The sequence below is a fragment of the Lepisosteus oculatus genome, chromosome 2, assembly GCF_040954835.1.
Source record: "Lepisosteus oculatus isolate fLepOcu1 chromosome 2, fLepOcu1.hap2, whole genome shotgun sequence".
In the NCBI taxonomy this organism is placed as follows: domain Eukaryota; kingdom Metazoa; phylum Chordata; class Actinopteri; order Semionotiformes; family Lepisosteidae; genus Lepisosteus; species Lepisosteus oculatus.
In genome coordinates this window covers 33,374,857-33,392,458 of record NC_090697.1, presented here as the reverse complement: position 1 = coordinate 33,392,458, position 17,602 = coordinate 33,374,857, and the positions used below count along the sequence as shown (strand labels likewise).

Sequence of the window (17,602 nt, the reverse complement as noted above, 5' to 3'; positions counted from 1 at the left end):
TGCAGGGTGATATGGCTGCTGGCTAAATTTATTTATTATTATAAATTAATTACCCTCTATTTTGTATTAACCCTCTATTTTGTATTCCCAGAATGCCTGCCACCTGTAATTAGAAAATTAATATTTTATGAGGAAATTTATCAAATGCTTTCTGTAAGTCTAAATACACCACATCATATGCTCCGTGTGTGTCCATTATTCTTGTTGTTTGCACAGAGAACTCTTAACAAGTTGATTTAGCAAGACCTAGATTTTTGAATCCATATTGGCTGTGCTTTGTAATCTTATTTCTGTATGAATGATCCTCATAGTTCTTATTGTTTCCATAACATTCCATGTAATAGAGGTTTGATCACTACATACTGTAGAGTTGTACTACACTAGCAATGTTCTACCCCTGATAGATGTTAATGTAGAGTTTTTACCTGCTTTTTCCATCACTTCAATGAGGAATTCTCATTATATTTTATCCAGCGCATTTTTGCATCTGTTTGCAGTAAGGCACATGGGATTGGAGAAAGTTCCCCCCATTGGTGTATAAACTCGTTTGGAATGAATGGCGTGTGGATGACAAGCTAAAAGAGGCACTTTGACCACTTTAAAAATTTTGCTTGCTCCTTGACATGTAAAATAACATTGTATTCTTCATCTGCATTTCTGAACTTTTTGTTGTTCTTCTTTATACATCACGTGCACTGCAATTATGAAATGATAATGTGTATAATCTAGTGTATAAACAGTGAGTCATATGTGAATCACTTTCATAATACAGCCATCTGTTACTTGGAGATAAATGATCTTTCCTGGAACTTTAATGATTTGTAGCAGGTCAGTCTTGTTGGTTGCCAGCTCTGCTGTTTTTGTAGCCATTAACAGCACATTGCTTTAAGGAATTAAAAATGAAGCAGTTAAAGTTCCCGTGACTCGAGAATAAATGCTTTGGATATGTGATGCTGTAATCAATTTTAATTTGTTAATTTTTTCATGCTTGCTTTTGAAAGATAGATGGATTGTTTATGAGGGATTTGAATCTCTGAACAGGCAATGCAGAAACAGCAGAATTTCCAGTATGAAATACATAATTTGCTGCACATTTTAAAAGCAGCATACTCAAATTCATATGTTTTTCTCCCTGTATAAGGGCCTTATTTATGACAAGTGATGCAGACTATCAGGGCTAATAAGGTATAGAAACTAAGAAGAGGCCTGTATTAGAACATTATTTCCACTCAGTAGGGAGCATAAATTCCGATTTTTTTCAGAAATTCAGAATACCAATGCACAACTGAAGTATTTACTTGCAAATATGAAAATCCCCTGGAAGGAAAAGATAATACTAAGCAGTGTGGTTTACCTGCTGGCTGTTTGCTGTATCACCTTTTGTAAATATTCTTCCTGAATCAACTGGACAAATAGAAGAGCGTTCAAGCAAATTTAGCAAAACACTAGTTCTTTGGAATACATGGTGAAATGATTAAAAACAGAAACATTATGCAGATGAACACTGAAAGACTGTGCTACTTTTTAATTAGCATAGCTATTTCTCTTAAAAGACACGTTATGTTTCAGTTCAGGTTCACTGGGTTATGGCACTAATACAGCAAATTTCTGTTTTGAATTCCATGGTTCAGCTTTTCCATTAGGAGACTTAGGAACTAATAATTAGATTTCTATGATATGCTCCATATCCACAAACATTATTACTGTATATTTTTAAAGAAAATCTTACTCTGCAAACTTAAATACTGTGTTGCTGTAGTGTCTGTTCAATAGAAACATATTACCTTTGGAGTTTTTTTCCACAAGAGGCTAGGATGATTTTTTAGACCTGAGTATATGCCTCGTGTACTGGATGTGTTGTGTGAATGACCTGGATTGTCCACGTAAGAGTCTTTGTGTAAGTAAACTCGGAAAAAAAACAATAAAAAAATGAAATCACCATCCCTCCTGAGGAAGTTCAGTACATTTGTCAGACAGTAGCTATTAATACCTCATGTTAATTGTAATGAAGTTTTAAAATAGTCCTTATTGGTATTTCTCATGTGTCATGTAATTGGAGTATGATACCTCCAAGCTGTCTCACAGTGTTTCTGAGGAAGAAAATGGATATTATTATGAATGAAGAAAAACACCACCAAATACATACAGAGAATGAAGGAGTCTGATTCTGTATTACAGAAAAGCAGCACCTAGAAAAAATATTCTACAAAAACTTAAAAGTTTAATTCTCAGCAATATACACATGGGAGTACACATATTATTTTAAATTCCCATTTAATATTAATATTAAAACGTTCTCCCCCTGTTTGCGTGGGTTTCCTCCAGGTGCTCCGGTTTCCTCCCACAGTCCAAAGACATACTGTTACTGTAGGTTAATTGGATAAAGACTTTCGAAAATGGGTGGATAGATGGATTAATAACACAGTTTTCTGTATTGTAGTTTTAGAGAACATTGACATTTACAAATACAACTAAGAATATCAAGTGACCGTGCCAACAGTTTCTTTTTTCATGCCATAGTGTGTGTTACTTTCAGAATAAATTCTGTAGATATCTACTTGTAATTATGTATCTCTTCTCATCCTACAGTGGTCTTTCTTAAAAAGGAGAAATAGAATTGACAATCATTACATTGTTTACTAGAAATGGTACATTCACAACAGGATGTCTATTAGAGTTCTGCAGTGAAATTCTTGGAAGTGATTTTTGCCTTGTTTTCTGTGAGGATGCCTAGTGATTCATCCCGGGTGTCAGATTGTTTCCTTTCCCTAACCTTAATACTCAAGAGCTCCTGATCTACGGAAGACCGGTTTATGTCACCTTGATTGCCAGAAGATCAAGTAAATTTGCTGGAACACGCTTCCTGAAGAGGGGAGCGAACTGTGAGGTATTGGGCTTTTCATTTTAGTCGGCTTCATCACTTCTCAGGTGTTTCATTGATTTGCTGTTGCAGTGGCTGATGTTGTATCTACAACTCTTCCTTTTATGTTACTTTATCCTTTCAAATCTAGGACACATTCATGGATTTTATTTTCATTTAGTATCTTTTATCAGAGTGTATCTTTTTTTCCTTTTTAACAGGGAGATGTAGCTAATGAAGTGGAAACGGAGCAGATAATCCACGATGCCTCAGTCATGTCTTTTACGGCTGGAAGTTACTCCTCATATGTACAAGTCAGAGGTTCGGTTCCTCTCTACTGGTCTCAGGACATCTCTACAATGATGCCCAAACCACCCATTCGATGTAAGTTATTAATTTTACAGAAGAGCTAAAATAAGAGAGGTTTACATACAGTAGGTTTGAAGTATCTCTATTGAACTATTCCTAACTAGAGCTAAAAAGCTCATAGTTATTGCATATTTTATAGGTTTGTCTTGTGAATCTAGCTTAGTGTGCTATAGTGAACAATATGGAAGTGTTGTAAGCCGACATTTACAGGAACTCCTCGACAATGGCCAGATCCAACACCATCTTCTCGAGCAGAACTGATAGCCCTCTATCAATTGTTAAAGATTCCTGTCAGATTACCAGATTACAAACATTCAAAGCAAAACCATTTTTTGCATTTGGCCAAGGTTTGGCCAAAACCAAGGTTTGCATTTGGACACCAGGTTTTTTCATAATACTGTGATCATTGCAGTGTCGCTGGTTTTCTATTCCATAGTTCTATTTGATAATGACTTTCCATTATCAAGTCCATATCATCTGTTTTCTATGGTGTACATATTTGTTGATCTTTTGAGAGCACTGCAGATAATACAGAGATCAATAACCTTTTAGAAGTAACTTCTTTCGAAATAAACAAAGATCAGGTCATAGAGAAAGTTCAACTAGCTTTTTTGTCCCTGAAGTTAAGAGATTCAAGACTCCATTTCACACTTTTTGTATCCAGAGCTGAATGCTGTTGTCCTTAAGGCCTGGATTTACATACAAGTACTCAGTGTTAATTGCCACGTTGTTCATGTTATCTCATACTGCTAGAAACCACTCAGTAGGGAGCTTTTTATCGCTCATCACAGCTGAATATTTTGCACAAGCCATGCTGTACCACGTTTTTAAAATACTGATGCTTGGAAGAAGCCTGGAACTCTTTCTGAAATGTAAACAAGAAAGGAAGAATTTTCACAAAAACTTCACTGTCATTGGCAGTAAAATCTGTGACGTCACCTGGACAAGCCATTAGTTTATTATACAACAAAGAAGTTAGATTGTGCACAAGGGTGCCATTTATACTGGTACGCAAGCAAAGCAGTACTGAGGCCTAATGGTTTTCATCCACATGGACATCAATCAATATCACAGAAAATGTCAACATGAAAATCACAGAATCATGATAAGTTTTTACTTTGAAATGTGACACAGTGTCAGAATAAAAACATAACAAAATGAGTATTGGATATGACTTCCCTGAGCATTAACACAACCCATGCATCATTGATGCTTAAAATCATGTCTTAAACTAATTTAGGCATTTTTAACTCTCCTAATATACAAAACATTGCACACCTGACATTTTTACGAAATCACATGAGTTGACCTCAGTATGGTGTTATCCTAAAGCATAATGGTACTCAAACAGTCAGCATACCTATTTACTTGGTATTTAAAAAAAAATCTCAGTAAAATTATATACATAATGAGCTGCTGATGTAATACATAAACATTCCCAGTAAGCTTTCAGATATATTTATAAACATAAATATATATGTAAGCTTACTGGGAATGGGAATGTGTTTTGCTGTCATTTTAGTTTAAACATGATTTAAACTCTTTCTCTCCGAGCTCATAAGGGGAGCTTTGCATTCACATTTTTGCAGAAGTTGTATTGTCTTTGTTGGCAAATAGTATTGTCCACGCATTGATGGTAATCTTCCACAGTATGTATGTTATTTCTAATTCATTCATTTTCACTGCCCTGTAAGGCTCAACCTACATAGTTTCAGTGTGGAACAGTTACAGTACATTAGTTTTGCAATTTGTTAGATGTCTTACTAAAATAATTAGGTTTTGTCTGGTATTGTATTTATATTTATTACTGGAATTGTGCTGTTAAAATGGTTATTAATGCATGATTTCATAAAATCTTCACTTTATTACTTTCATGCTTCACTTGACAAAATCTGTAGCGTTCAGATGAAAAATTCAGGCATTATTTCATTTGTGTTTTGATAAATCTTAATAGTGTAATGCCTGTACTAGAATTTTTAACTCACATGCTTCCCATCATATGTGATATTTATTATGGGTGAAATTGTTGTACCTGTCTGCTGAGTGCTGGTTGGACAACAAGGGCGGAGCGGTGGCTCTGTGGCTAAGGATCTGCGCCTGTGACTGGAAGGTTGCCGGTTCAAATCCCACGGCCGGCAGAGGAATCCTACTCCGTTGGGCCCCTGAGCAAGGCCCTTAACCCTAACTGCTCCAGGGGCGCCGTACAATGGCAGACCCTGCGCTCTGACCCCAAGCTTCTCTCCCTGTCTCTGTCTGTGTCTCCATGGAGAAAAGCTGGGGTATGCGAAAAGACGCATTCCTAATGCAAGAAATTGTATAGGGCTAATAAAGAAACATTATCATTATCATAACAGTTAACCAGGATCTTCCACATACTCCATCCATCTTGACTTTTAATTATTTCCAGCTTCTGTCAAAGGAGCTTCCATTTGCTCAGCTTCCATGATTTTTGTATCTGACAATTTTGTTCTGGACTCCATTACACAGAGATTTGCCCTTTTACTATAATAATTCCCACCCAAAAGCCTTCTTATTATAAAGTAATTTAGTATATTAACATCTTACCTCATCTGCTTCCTTGTAATTATGGTGCCTCCTTGACTGTGTTTCTCCTCTATTTGGAGATTAAACATGCTTGTTGCACTATAATGCAGGTGCTCTATTTTTAAAATGCGGTAATGTAAGGAAACTCACAATGTATCTATTATTTTTAGAAACAATGTAAACACATTGTTACAAATTGGGGTTGAGAAAATCATAATATAAGTTTTATAAATCATTATAGAAATCAGGTCCTGACATTAGCTTGCTATATAAGCAAATATAAATATTAATAATTTCACCCCCTAAAGTCAGATATTACCAAGTATGTGGGTCGTTTATTCTCTGGCACAAATTAATAATACAAGAGTAAAAAGACCAAAAGCTAGGCCAAACATATTTATTAACACTGTACAACACAACATTGTGTAACATTGTGTAACAGTTGTGTATAGAATTCAGTGAGATATGGAGCCCTACCTTCTATAGACATTCTTTCCTCATGATATGATTATACCAACCACTTTAACAGGCCATAGAAAGATATGGCATCCAAATAAGCAAAATGGATTGTAAACAGGACTAAATCTTCATCTTTAAACGGATGCCAATTCCCCTATACTAAACAAAGTCATCTCTAAAAATAGAAGAGACTGTTTTAGCCTGCAGATGTCTCACCAAAGTAAACAGAATTTCCTATTAAAATAAGACAGCAAGCTCTCTTTAGTTAGAAGCTCAACGTCTGTCCCTTTCAGTGTTCAGATTGCGTGGACAGAATCTGGTTTCAAGTCCAGTTGGAAAGAGGAGCTATCTCTCTGTAGTAGCTTTTGATGAAGATGAGGATGATGGACGATGGCGTCTATACTTCCTCCTTTCTCATTCTGTTCTTACTCTTCTCTCTGTATGTCTGTTCCTGTATTTATGCTTTGGTTGATTCCTTTGAAGGCTGTGGTGGTACAGCTTGGTAGTTGTACCACCTAGATCTTTGACATTTATGACTGCCTCAAGGGAGATGATCAGATAAGTGTCAGCTGTTGGCACATTCAGAGGATGCCCATTGTTCTAAATGTACAGAATAGGGTAGTTCGATACCCTTTTGTAATACTGTTACAAATAAGGCATTACAAAAATGGTGACTAACACAAATTGACAAAACTGCTTAGTCAATAAGTAAAATGATTAATCATAACTACCAGGATTTCTCCTACTCCAAGAATATACCCGAGCTGTAGTAATTAGAGCCTTGTGTAGGCTTTATTCTCTTGCACAGCATTGGTGAAAAGAGTAATAATTCAGACACACTTGGTTAATCAAATAATTATTAACAGTGACAATACAAACACTACGCTACACACACTACGTAAACGTACAATACACAAGTTTCCTTATGTACATTACATGTTTGTAGAGAAGGTGTTTCAGAGCACCAGGGAAAACCCCAGGCTGTTACTAAGCATTCAATTCTTCAATAATGCTTCACGTTCCCTAAAAACTACAGAATTGCAAGCTCTCTAAGCAAGATTCAAATACTTAGCTCCAGATGGGTCCTTTCGACTAACTGGGAACAAAGAACTTGGCAAAAGCTTCAACTTCTCCTCCTATGTACTCTGTCTTGCATGGAATGACTATTTCCTTTCTCTGTCTTGATCTGATCTTATATGGAGTATTTCTGGAATCTTTTACCCAGAACTTAATTAACTAAGGTAAACCAAGGTAAACTTTATGAATGCTTTGATCTGAGAATCTGGGCCCCCTTACCTCTCAGCAAAAATCCCCTCTGCTTTGAAGCTGGAAATGTTTACACAGATTGGTGTTACATACATTATCTAAACTCTTAAAGACACTTTCTAGTCACCTACTGTACAGCTGTAACAGTACTTTGATTTCTCAGAACTGTGTTTTGTATCCAAGCAGCTACAGTATGTTTTATACACACAAAAACTTACAAAACTGTTTCAACCGCACTGGTGGTGCGGTGGCTCTGCAGCTAAGGATCTGCGCCTGTGGCTGGAAAGTTGCTGGTTCATATCCCGTTGCTGGCAGAGGAATCCTACTCCGTTGGGTCCCTGAGCAAGGCCCTTAACCCCAACTGCTCCAGGAGCGCCGTATAAATGGCTGACCCTGCGCTCTGACCCCTCTGAGAATAAGTTGGGTTATGCGAAAAAATTAAAAGAAATTGTACAGTACTGTATATGGCCAATAAAGTGATCTTATCTCTCTTACAAGTAAGCATGACTTTAAAAATAAATGTAACTTAACATAAAAAACACCAGCACATACTGTATATAATCATTACACACTGCTCATACAAGAATCACACAACTTACTAGAACCTGTAAGTTTATTCCCCCTGCAATCAGCCTCATTTCGTTCAATTTCATTTTGCAGATAATCACTGATTGCTCTTGCCTATAACCTGTAGTTTTTTTTTGTAGTTTGATTAAATATTGGGTAAGTTCACGTTAGCTAAACATTTAGTTAACAATTAACATTAACCTCAAAACCAGCAACATTTGTAATGCTGTAGAGCACTGTAATGCTCTACTCGCTGGGGTATCTAAATCTACTTTGAACAATCTGCAGTATGTTCACAATTCAGCAGCCAGGATCAAGACCAGGTCTAGTGCAAGTGATCACATTACCCCTGTCCTGGAGTCCTTGCACTGGCTTCCAGGTAATTCTGTGTAGACTTTAAAATCCTCATGCTCACCTATAAGGCTCTGCATGGTTTGACACCTCAGTACCTGTCTGAACCATTATCACCTTTCTCCCCACCTCGCAACCTTCGCTCTTCTAATTCTGGTCTCCTAACTGTACGTCTACATTGTATGGGTGGCAGGACCTTCTCCTGTTATGCCCCCAAGCTCTGTAACTCTCTGTCCAAGGATATCATAGAGTCACCTTTTCTAAACTCCTTCAAATCCAGACTCAAAACCTTCTTTAGAAGAGCCTTTACTTAACTGGTTCCATTCTTTACCCCTCTGCTTTTCCTAGTACTACCATCCACGGTCTCCTCTGTACAGTATATTGTAATTGTGTTTTATCTTGTGTATTCTTTTTATTTATTGTTGTTCTCATTCTGTAAAGCGCTTTGAGAAGCCACCTTTAAAGGCCTTATATAAAATAAAGTTTATTATTATTATTATTACATTTAATTAAATGTTTGTTTACAGAGGCTGTCTTGAGATGTATTTCACCTCTTTCTGTAGAATCTAGTATGCCCGTCTCTCCTAGAAATTAATTATCTGCTTTTATCCACATCAGCTCTCACTCTCGGCCCATCATGTATTAAATATGCAATGGTTATCAGTATATTTATATGGCTCTTATGGTGAGATCTGACAACTAATGAGTTTTAATTAAAAAAGTAGGTCAATCTTTCTTTAAGAATCTGGTTTATATTGCTTTAAGTAATCTTCTGGGATCAGAAGTTCATATTCCTTAGTAATAATACATGTTATGCAAGACGATTTTGAAAGTAAGTGGGCTTTAAATGGAAAATGTAGGTGACTGCATTGTTGTATGTCAAAACAGAAATACTGTACATCTGATTACCCTAATTGGAGACTCATACATTTAATACAAAAAGGTAATCAGGTTGTTCTTGAAATATAGTTAAGAATACTGGAGATCATTATTATTTACCTGAATAGCCAAATCGATGTGTCATTGAAATGACTAACAATTGGTATGCTTGAAAATTGGCAAGCAGCTTTTTATGCCCAATGCCCTACATTTCTTAGACCATTTACTTCTGAGATCATCAGTGAAGAAAATTGGTGCTTCTTGAAAATTTGTGTTTTCTTTGTTGAATAAAAAAATCTAGGACCAAAAATGTGTCCTAAAAAATGTGAAATTTTAAATCAAAATTGGGAAAGAAAAAATGGATTTAAAAATAGGATAAATAGATTTTTAGACATAATTGGTTAAATATATATCTGTTCAGATTGTTCTTTCATTTAAAGGCGAACTGCAAGGCTATTTTTATATTTTGGGGTTAGAAAGAATCAGCATTGATGAGTGCATTTCAAACCACAATGAAAATAAAATGTACAGTTCACGGTGACTTGTAAAACTTCCACTGTTAAAAAAAAATAGACATAATTTCCAGGTACATGCAGCGATATATATTGCAGTTCAAAACAAGGCAACAAAACTTCCAATTCTCGCGTAGTCTCGCTCTAACGCGTGGCAAGACCAGGAGTTTTCGACAACATGGCAACTTACAGTACTTTCACACATTTAGTGATTTTGAGCTTAACTTGAAATTTGTAAAATGTGTCTGTCCCATCAATGGATTTATTTTGTTCCTGAGCTTTCATAACGGGTCTGAGAAATCGGCACTGCAGTTCCCCAGTTCCCCTTTAAAAGTACTTCAGACTTCCCCAAGTGCTGGCAAAGCGTTACTCATCACTCCAGTGGTTAGGAGTTTGGACAATGGCCAGGGTTAGGGAGAGACTTTGCAAAACAGTGGCCGAGTTGCGACACCAACTCCCTCTGTTGGCTTTGAAAGTCCTCACTTGTGAACCTTCTTCCTTTAGTTGACTTAAGGATTTAGAGAGCAGGGCAAGTTTTCTGTAGTCTTAGTAGGGGCTGGATTTGTTTGTTGTGTCGTGCTCAGGTCACCTATTATTTCTTCTTGTCTTCCAGTGGACCAAGCAGACCCCTATGCACATGTAGCAGCTCTTCACTTTGATCAGATGCTCCAGAGGTTTGGCTCTCCTATCATCATTCTCAATCTCGTTAAGGTATTGTACTCAGTGTTGCCTTTCTGTCTCACGCAGATGTCTTCTATTGCTTGTATAAAATATGCCTGTGTCTCGGTTAGAATTTGATTGCCAATTAGCACGGATGTGAACATGTTCATTTAGGATTCTTTCCATGCTAGAATGTGAAACCACCTTGAGAACCCGAACCAGCTGAGACAAGTAAAACTCTGACAGACAGAAGATTTGAGCTGAGTGTCCTTGTGAGGCGCAGGTTAATAATAATAATAATAATTACTTACACTTATATAGCGCTTTTCTGGACACTCCACTCAAAGTGCTTTACAGATAATGGGGACTCCCCTCCACCACCACCAATGTGCAGCATCCACCTGGTTAGTAATGCTGAGAGCACTACCCCCAGATTGGTGGCAGAGCAGGTCTTTATCCTGAACTTGATGGGATAAGCACCGGTTAATGGGAGGAAGGTTGTTGGGACAGGTGGCCTGAACGAGTCCAAACAGCCCTGGGAGGTGTTTGGAAAATGCGCCCGCTTTCCGAGGAGACTGAGATCTGCGAGCTCTGGCTCACCAGGGCATAGCAACTACATGGTATTATAAATAAGGTCGAAAGAAGGTTCATACTGTATATAAAAAGGAAAAATCTTCAAGAGGCTCATTTGATGTGTAAAGTTTTACTGTGAAAATCTTTTTTCCTTTTCCTAAAAAGAGAATGTCATCAGCAATGCCTAGAATGGGCATTAAACCATAGAGGATGTCAATAGTTAAGAAGAATATTATGGACACATTTAACTTGTTTTCAGCCTGAAGAGGAAATACAATGTGAAGGAAAACATGAAAGTTTGCCAGAGTATTATTTGAACATGGAGATCTTTGGTATTTGTTAATTATATATATATAAAAACGCATTTGGCATTGATAACCTTATGCAGATGAAAGGTATACAAAATATGTGTAGAAGAAGAAAAATATAATTTTGTTCTTCAGCATTAAGCAACACTACCAGAAAGGTGAGATTGGTTGAAGTTTTTGTTTTTTTACAAGATAATGAACATAATCACACAGCCTGACTAAACCTAAATTACTTAAATTAGAAAGATGAACAACACAGCGCGCAGTAAAATTAATGTCCCCAGCTGGCTGAACGTGGAAATGTTATGGGAAGAGATGAATAGAGGTGTAAAAAAAAGAAAGTTACTATCAAATACTGCGGAAATGTAAATGTGGAAATGGACATGATTAAGGCTGAATGGGACAAAGGCAGTGACACACCACTAATGTTGGTAAACGGGATGCTTAGGGCATATTTACAGTATTTTTATTGCTGTTACAAGTTGGGCATTTTTAATGAAAAATGCTTGCAATCACCTCACCTTTTCTGTTTTTGTTAGAAAAAAATATTTTTGAATCAATTTGCATTTATATCAGTATATAATGATGATTCCCAGTTTATTCAGTGTATTCCAGATACAGTATCTCCAGAACTGTCCCTACCAGTGCAAATGCAGTGTAGTCTGTGTACTTACATGCTCTCCTGAGGTGTAGTTGGGCCTGAGGAAGCAGTTCATCACGCACTCTGCATGAGTCTGATTGCTCCATTCTCATCGAGGTATTTGTGATTTTCCAGACTTTTTGTTGGCAAATAGGTTTTTCCCTTTCTTACCTTCCATGATTCAAACCGTAAAGTTTTCTTAAAACAGTTTTAAAAAAAAATCTCACTCATAAAAATTACATACACTGCAGTTTAATTTATGCTCAGTTCACTTCTAATGATTCTTTAACAGTCTTCCATACACCAGGGGTAGAGAGCAGAATATTCTCCTTTATGTGCGTTGATTGTTTTTTTTAATAGCAGTGTTATCTTTTTTTTCTTTCAGTGATTTTAAACTCAGTGATTATATACTGTATACAACAAAGTATACTTTATATTAAAGCTTTTTCTTTATCCTCTTGAATAGAGTGGAAGACAACTCGTAATTGTCTTGAATCTCTTTATTGCAACTGAAATACGTTTTGAACCTCTGTGTGCATTAAAGATGTGTTTCAGTTGTTATTGTTAGTTTTGTTCATTATGTTTGTAGTTCATATTTAAATTCATAGGTTGTATATTCAGCTGAATATTTCACATATTGATATACAGTATTGCATTTATCCCGTGAAAAAGAATGGATTCCATTGCTTACTATGCCTATAAGACATGTAGAAAAACATTCTAAAATTAATATAAAATGTAACTTTAATGACAAGCCACCTTTGTAAATCCCAACTTCTTTGGTAAACAAATGGTAGCTATAGCAGACTGAACAAGAAGTGGAATTTTCTGATTTCAGAGATTGCTATCAGTCATCTTGAAAGAGATCCAAAGCAAAACATACACAGATTTAGCTTGTCAATATTCACATGCTGTTGCAAATGCTGCAGTGTGACATTTTGAAGTTCTGATGAATGTGCTCACGTGGACGCTCACAAGGTGTGAAACGCGATGGCTATTCAGTGGATTCTGCTGATTCACAAGGCCCAGCCATGTGACTCAGGGCTGGGGTGGGGGCTCCTGTTGACAACTAGTTGCGTGGAGAAATAAAATACTCGTAAAACAATAATTACTTCTTGTTCACAAAGCTGCCTTTACCTGTTGGCCACACACAGCAGAGACACTAGTGTTTTAAATAGAAAACGGTATCAAGCTGGTATGTGTGAGTCCTTTTTGAAAAAGCAAAGTAATGGGGTATAGTAAATAGTATAGTAATAGACCATTTGTGACAAAGCAGCAGAAAAGCTTCACATGGCTTGGCATACACACAAATGATATTCCCACAGGATGCTATTGTGTGGAAATTTCTTTGTTAAAAGTGTAGATGCCCATCTTCTTTTCTCTAGCTGTGAAGGACGGTGTAATTTATCAGCGGTAATTTTCTCTGAGTGCTGGTTAAAATATTAATTGCAAGCTTTTTACTCCTTCATGGCCGTGGGGCTTCCTGTGCTCATGGCTCGTGCTAATGTGGGAGGCATTCCTTAATAAAGACAGTGCTGACCCTCAGGCACGTGTCAGGTGTGTAACTTCTGAAACTGCAGACTTTCAAACAGTTCACAACTCCATGCACTGCAGCAGCAGCTGTGTGACACATGGGATTGATGTCCAGACCTGCACATTAAATGTCAGACTACTAAATGCGAATTGGAAGTAAACAGCTTTGCTTTTAACTGAAAGGTTTAATAGGTTCTTTTCTTTTTTGTGTGTGGGTAATAAGCAGAATTGTTTTGTTATTGTGAAGTATGGAATGGAACGTGGAGGACTTTGAAGTGCTTGTCTTTCATCTTGAAAAGGAATTTTAGAGAGAGAGACACACACATCAAGGACGATCTGTTTTAGTCCAAGTTTATTAATTTAGCAGACAAGGTAACATATACTTGTAACTGCAAGGTTGAGGGTTCAAATACCATTTGGGACTCTGCTGTTGTACCCTTGAGCAAAGTTAACATTGTGTGTATATAACAAATATTAATTGCTATGTCAGAGTGTAATGAGTGCAAGCTTTATAGTAACAACATGTGAAAACTGTGCATGTCTCTGGATACTTTTACAGTACAGAGCTCTGTACAGTCCGTTATACTGTTGTGCATTGCTCCAGTAAAATCCCCAGTTGTATAAATGGGTACAAATGTAAGTCGCCTTGGTTAAAATCATTGAGCAAATCAAACAGGCTTTATCTCTAGAAAACTCTATGCATTACAGTATAATGCAGACCATTCCTTGTTGAAAAGCAGAAACTTTCATCTTCCCCACATAAAGAAAAGCCCAGGTCCAAAATCTCCAGTTACTGTATATTTCAGCTACATATCTAATAAATTGATCATGCAAAACCTTTATATTTTACAAAAACAAAAGTTGTATTCTTGGAAAGTAAACTCTTAACAGGGTTTGTGAGGTTAGCCTTGGCAATGCTGTATGGGTACCACGCTCGAGAAAGGATGCATCATGAGTATTATAGTTTGTGCCATCATTCCTTTTCAGTTGGTTCTGCCCTTATATTGTCAAGTTATTCTTTAGTTAGGTCAGTAATTATTTCAGTATTCTACTATATTCTTAACTTGAAATTGTCAAAAATACCATTGTTGGAGGGTCTAGTTTATGTTCCCCTTAAAAATTCAGTTGATGTGATCTCGTGAATGCCAGTGTTGGGACAACCACGGAACAATGTTTCCAGCACTGCAGCCAAAAAGCTTTCATGAAAACCCAGTGGCAGATCGTTTCCTGATTGCTATGAACTAGCTGATTACAAGTGATCGATGATGTCTGTGTGTGTGATTTAGAAGCGGGAGAAGAGGAAGCATGAAAAGATTCTGAGCGAGGAGCTCTATCCAGCCATCCTGAACCTCAACCAGTTCCTTCCCCCTGAGCACTGCATTGATTACATTGCCTGGGACATGGCGAGGTACACCAAGAGGTAGGCACCTGGCGTCACAGTTCCCATAGATAATTTTTTTATTGCTTTATGTATTAATATTGCTTTATGTATTAATAATTGTTACATTATTATAATTGTTTAATGCTTTATTTTATTAATCAGGTAATTTATATTTAAATATTTCAATATATGAAATTGCTTATTGCACTATTTCTGTTGCACTTTCTAAATTCTTGTTTTGTATTTTCAGTAGTGACTAAGTGAATGGTCACTATCAAACTTGAGAAAGTGTGAGAAATACCACTATTATATGAGGACCAGGGAGTTTTCTTCTTCATTTGAGTCTGTAGAATAGAGAAACAGCTTTGACACCGAATTATCTCCATGACATTATCTTACAAAACATATTTTCAAGAGGATGTGTATTAGGCCATATTCTTAAGATGAAGCATACGTTTGAAAAATGTCTCTGAAACCCCACTGAATAAGATTTAGGTTCTGAACAATCCATAATTGTAAGTAGTCCTGTGTGTGAAAGAAATATTAACATCTTTGGATTGCCTGAAGAAGATCGTGCTACTTTGATTTTTAGTGAGTTAAAGGATTTATTAAATCTAATTTGAAGTCCTTGTTTCTGGCCATCTGTCTTGGTGACTGTCACGAGTTGGGTCCATTGGCTTGCAGCTGATTAAGAGAAGTGGGATGTGTGTGTGAGCTACCAAGTTAATTTCATAATACCCATAAAATCAGAGAGACATTGCCCAGTGAAGCATCACTTATTCTTACAATATTGAAATTATAGTGCAAAAAAATAAATTTGACTTAGTAAAATGTTTAAATAATGAAAGCTGGACAGTTCTTTCCACATGTTAAAATAGACACCATCAGTAGGACAGCTCAATAAATGTTTTTTTTTTCCAGCTTTACAACATTGCTAAAATGTCCCCTTTTTCATTAGCAAACTATGTAATGTTTTGGACCGGCTCAGCTTGATCGCAGAAAATGTTGTCAAAAGAACGGGGTTCTTTGTGAATCGCCCAGACTTCTACTGCCATACACTGAGGCCTGATGAAAGGTAAGGTGTTTCAAAGATTGATAGACCTAACCCCCAACACCAGAACAATGGATCAAAGTTGTAAAGGATATTTATATAACAGAAAAGATCAACTTTTCTCTGATGTTACAGCCTGGATTGGGATTGTGACCCCACTGAGACCTGATTTTGTTCTGTGAAAGAAGATGAAGTAATCTCTCGTCTGGATTGCTGGTTGTTTGATGTGTTTTTGCTGACTTTATTTCTATAACTCCCATGTATGCTGGTATAATGTAAATAGTTAAATATATAAAAAACATAATTGTAAAATGAAATATGAAAGTAGAAAATTATTTTATTTTGTATATGTTCTATCTGTAAATCCTTTCATTGTTAAATAAAAAGTAAAGAAAAGGAATGATGGACTGATAAATTAATTCTGTCCAGTTAACTGTACACGTTAGGCTAAATGTTTGCTCTGGGTTCTGTGCCATGCATAATTGGGAAAATTAGTATTACTCCGTTAACTTCTCAGAACAAACCAATACAACTTCTGTGACTTCAGAAAAATATTTTTAAACTTGTTGAATTACTTGTGTTAATGCACAAATATAATTATGCATATTTGACATGGATACGCATGTCCTTTGGTCATCAATTGGCCTATATTGAATGTGAATATTATGAAATAATTTGTGAATATCTTTTGTGTAATTCGCATTCATATGATTTGCATTCCCAGCCTTTGTTGGTATTGAGTTGATCTATTCAGAAATATTGAATGTATGTATTCAGAATGTATTCAGAAATACACAAAAGTAAGGAGTTTCTGGTAAAAGATATTGTTGCTTTATCTGTGTTGTGGAGTGTGACTGAAATTTGTATTTACAGTAGCTCTTAGTTTTGAAAATGGATGCTTGAAATAAGACTCTTACTGAAACACATAACTGGTTGCGTTGGGTAAAGATCTTCTTTTTGATTAGGTGGGGTGATCTGGGAGGATATGTCACAGCCAGTGGGTGCATGCAGGTACAGTAAAACAATTTGTCAGTGCTCACATACTGTACTATTTATGCATTTTTTTGTAAAACCGAATTTAAGCCAGTTAGACAAGCAAGAATGAGCATTTTATTTACAAATCCTCTTTTAATCAGATTCACTTAAAATTCACATTTTTAATCAAACTTAAGTTCTAATTTTAAATAATACATTAAGTACCATCTTGTTGTTTAGTGTTTTTTCTTTCTGTTTTGTCAAGTTAATGGGTTATCTCTGTCTTATGGTATTTGGAATAATAAACCTTTCTTCTCCCTTCTCTGATCTTTGGAACAGACTGGCGTCTTACGGACCAACTGTGTGGACTGTTTGGACCGTACAAACACAGCCCAGTTCATGGTTGGGAAGTGTGCTTTGGCCTATCAGCTGTATGCTTTAGGCATGATTGACAAGCCTAAATTACAGTTTGATACGGACTGTGTCAGGTAATTCTTTAAAACCTAGGCAACAGAAGTTTATTTTGCCAAATTCCTACGCTGTTGGGTTATCTGTACATATTTCAGGCTTCATGTGGAAATGTTGAGAAAAATAAAGCGAGTAATTAAGTTTTATAATTGCAAAAACAAGAGAAAGAAACAATTCTTAGTGGCCCCAGTACTCCACAAGCAGTT

General features: G+C 36.4%; 1 protein-coding gene across 5 annotated transcripts in view; it reads left to right on the top strand.

Annotated features, from left to right (window-relative positions):
- fig4a (FIG4 phosphoinositide 5-phosphatase a) overlaps positions 1 to 17,602 on the top strand; it is an 88,706-nt gene that overhangs the window by 18,388 nt on the left and 52,716 nt on the right. For all 5 annotated transcript variants that reach the window (XM_069178614.1, XM_015356300.2, XM_015356305.2 and 2 more), the window contains exons 9-15: positions 2,787 to 2,887; positions 3,082 to 3,244; positions 10,421 to 10,518; positions 14,808 to 14,941; positions 15,861 to 15,977; positions 16,919 to 16,964; positions 17,268 to 17,416. In XM_069178614.1, coding sequence (XP_069034715.1) covers positions 2,787 to 2,887; positions 3,082 to 3,244; positions 10,421 to 10,518; positions 14,808 to 14,941; positions 15,861 to 15,977; positions 16,919 to 16,964; positions 17,268 to 17,416 — 808 coding nt within the window. The remainder of the gene's footprint in view (positions 1 to 2,786; positions 2,888 to 3,081; positions 3,245 to 10,420; positions 10,519 to 14,807; positions 14,942 to 15,860; positions 15,978 to 16,918; positions 16,965 to 17,267; positions 17,417 to 17,602) is intronic.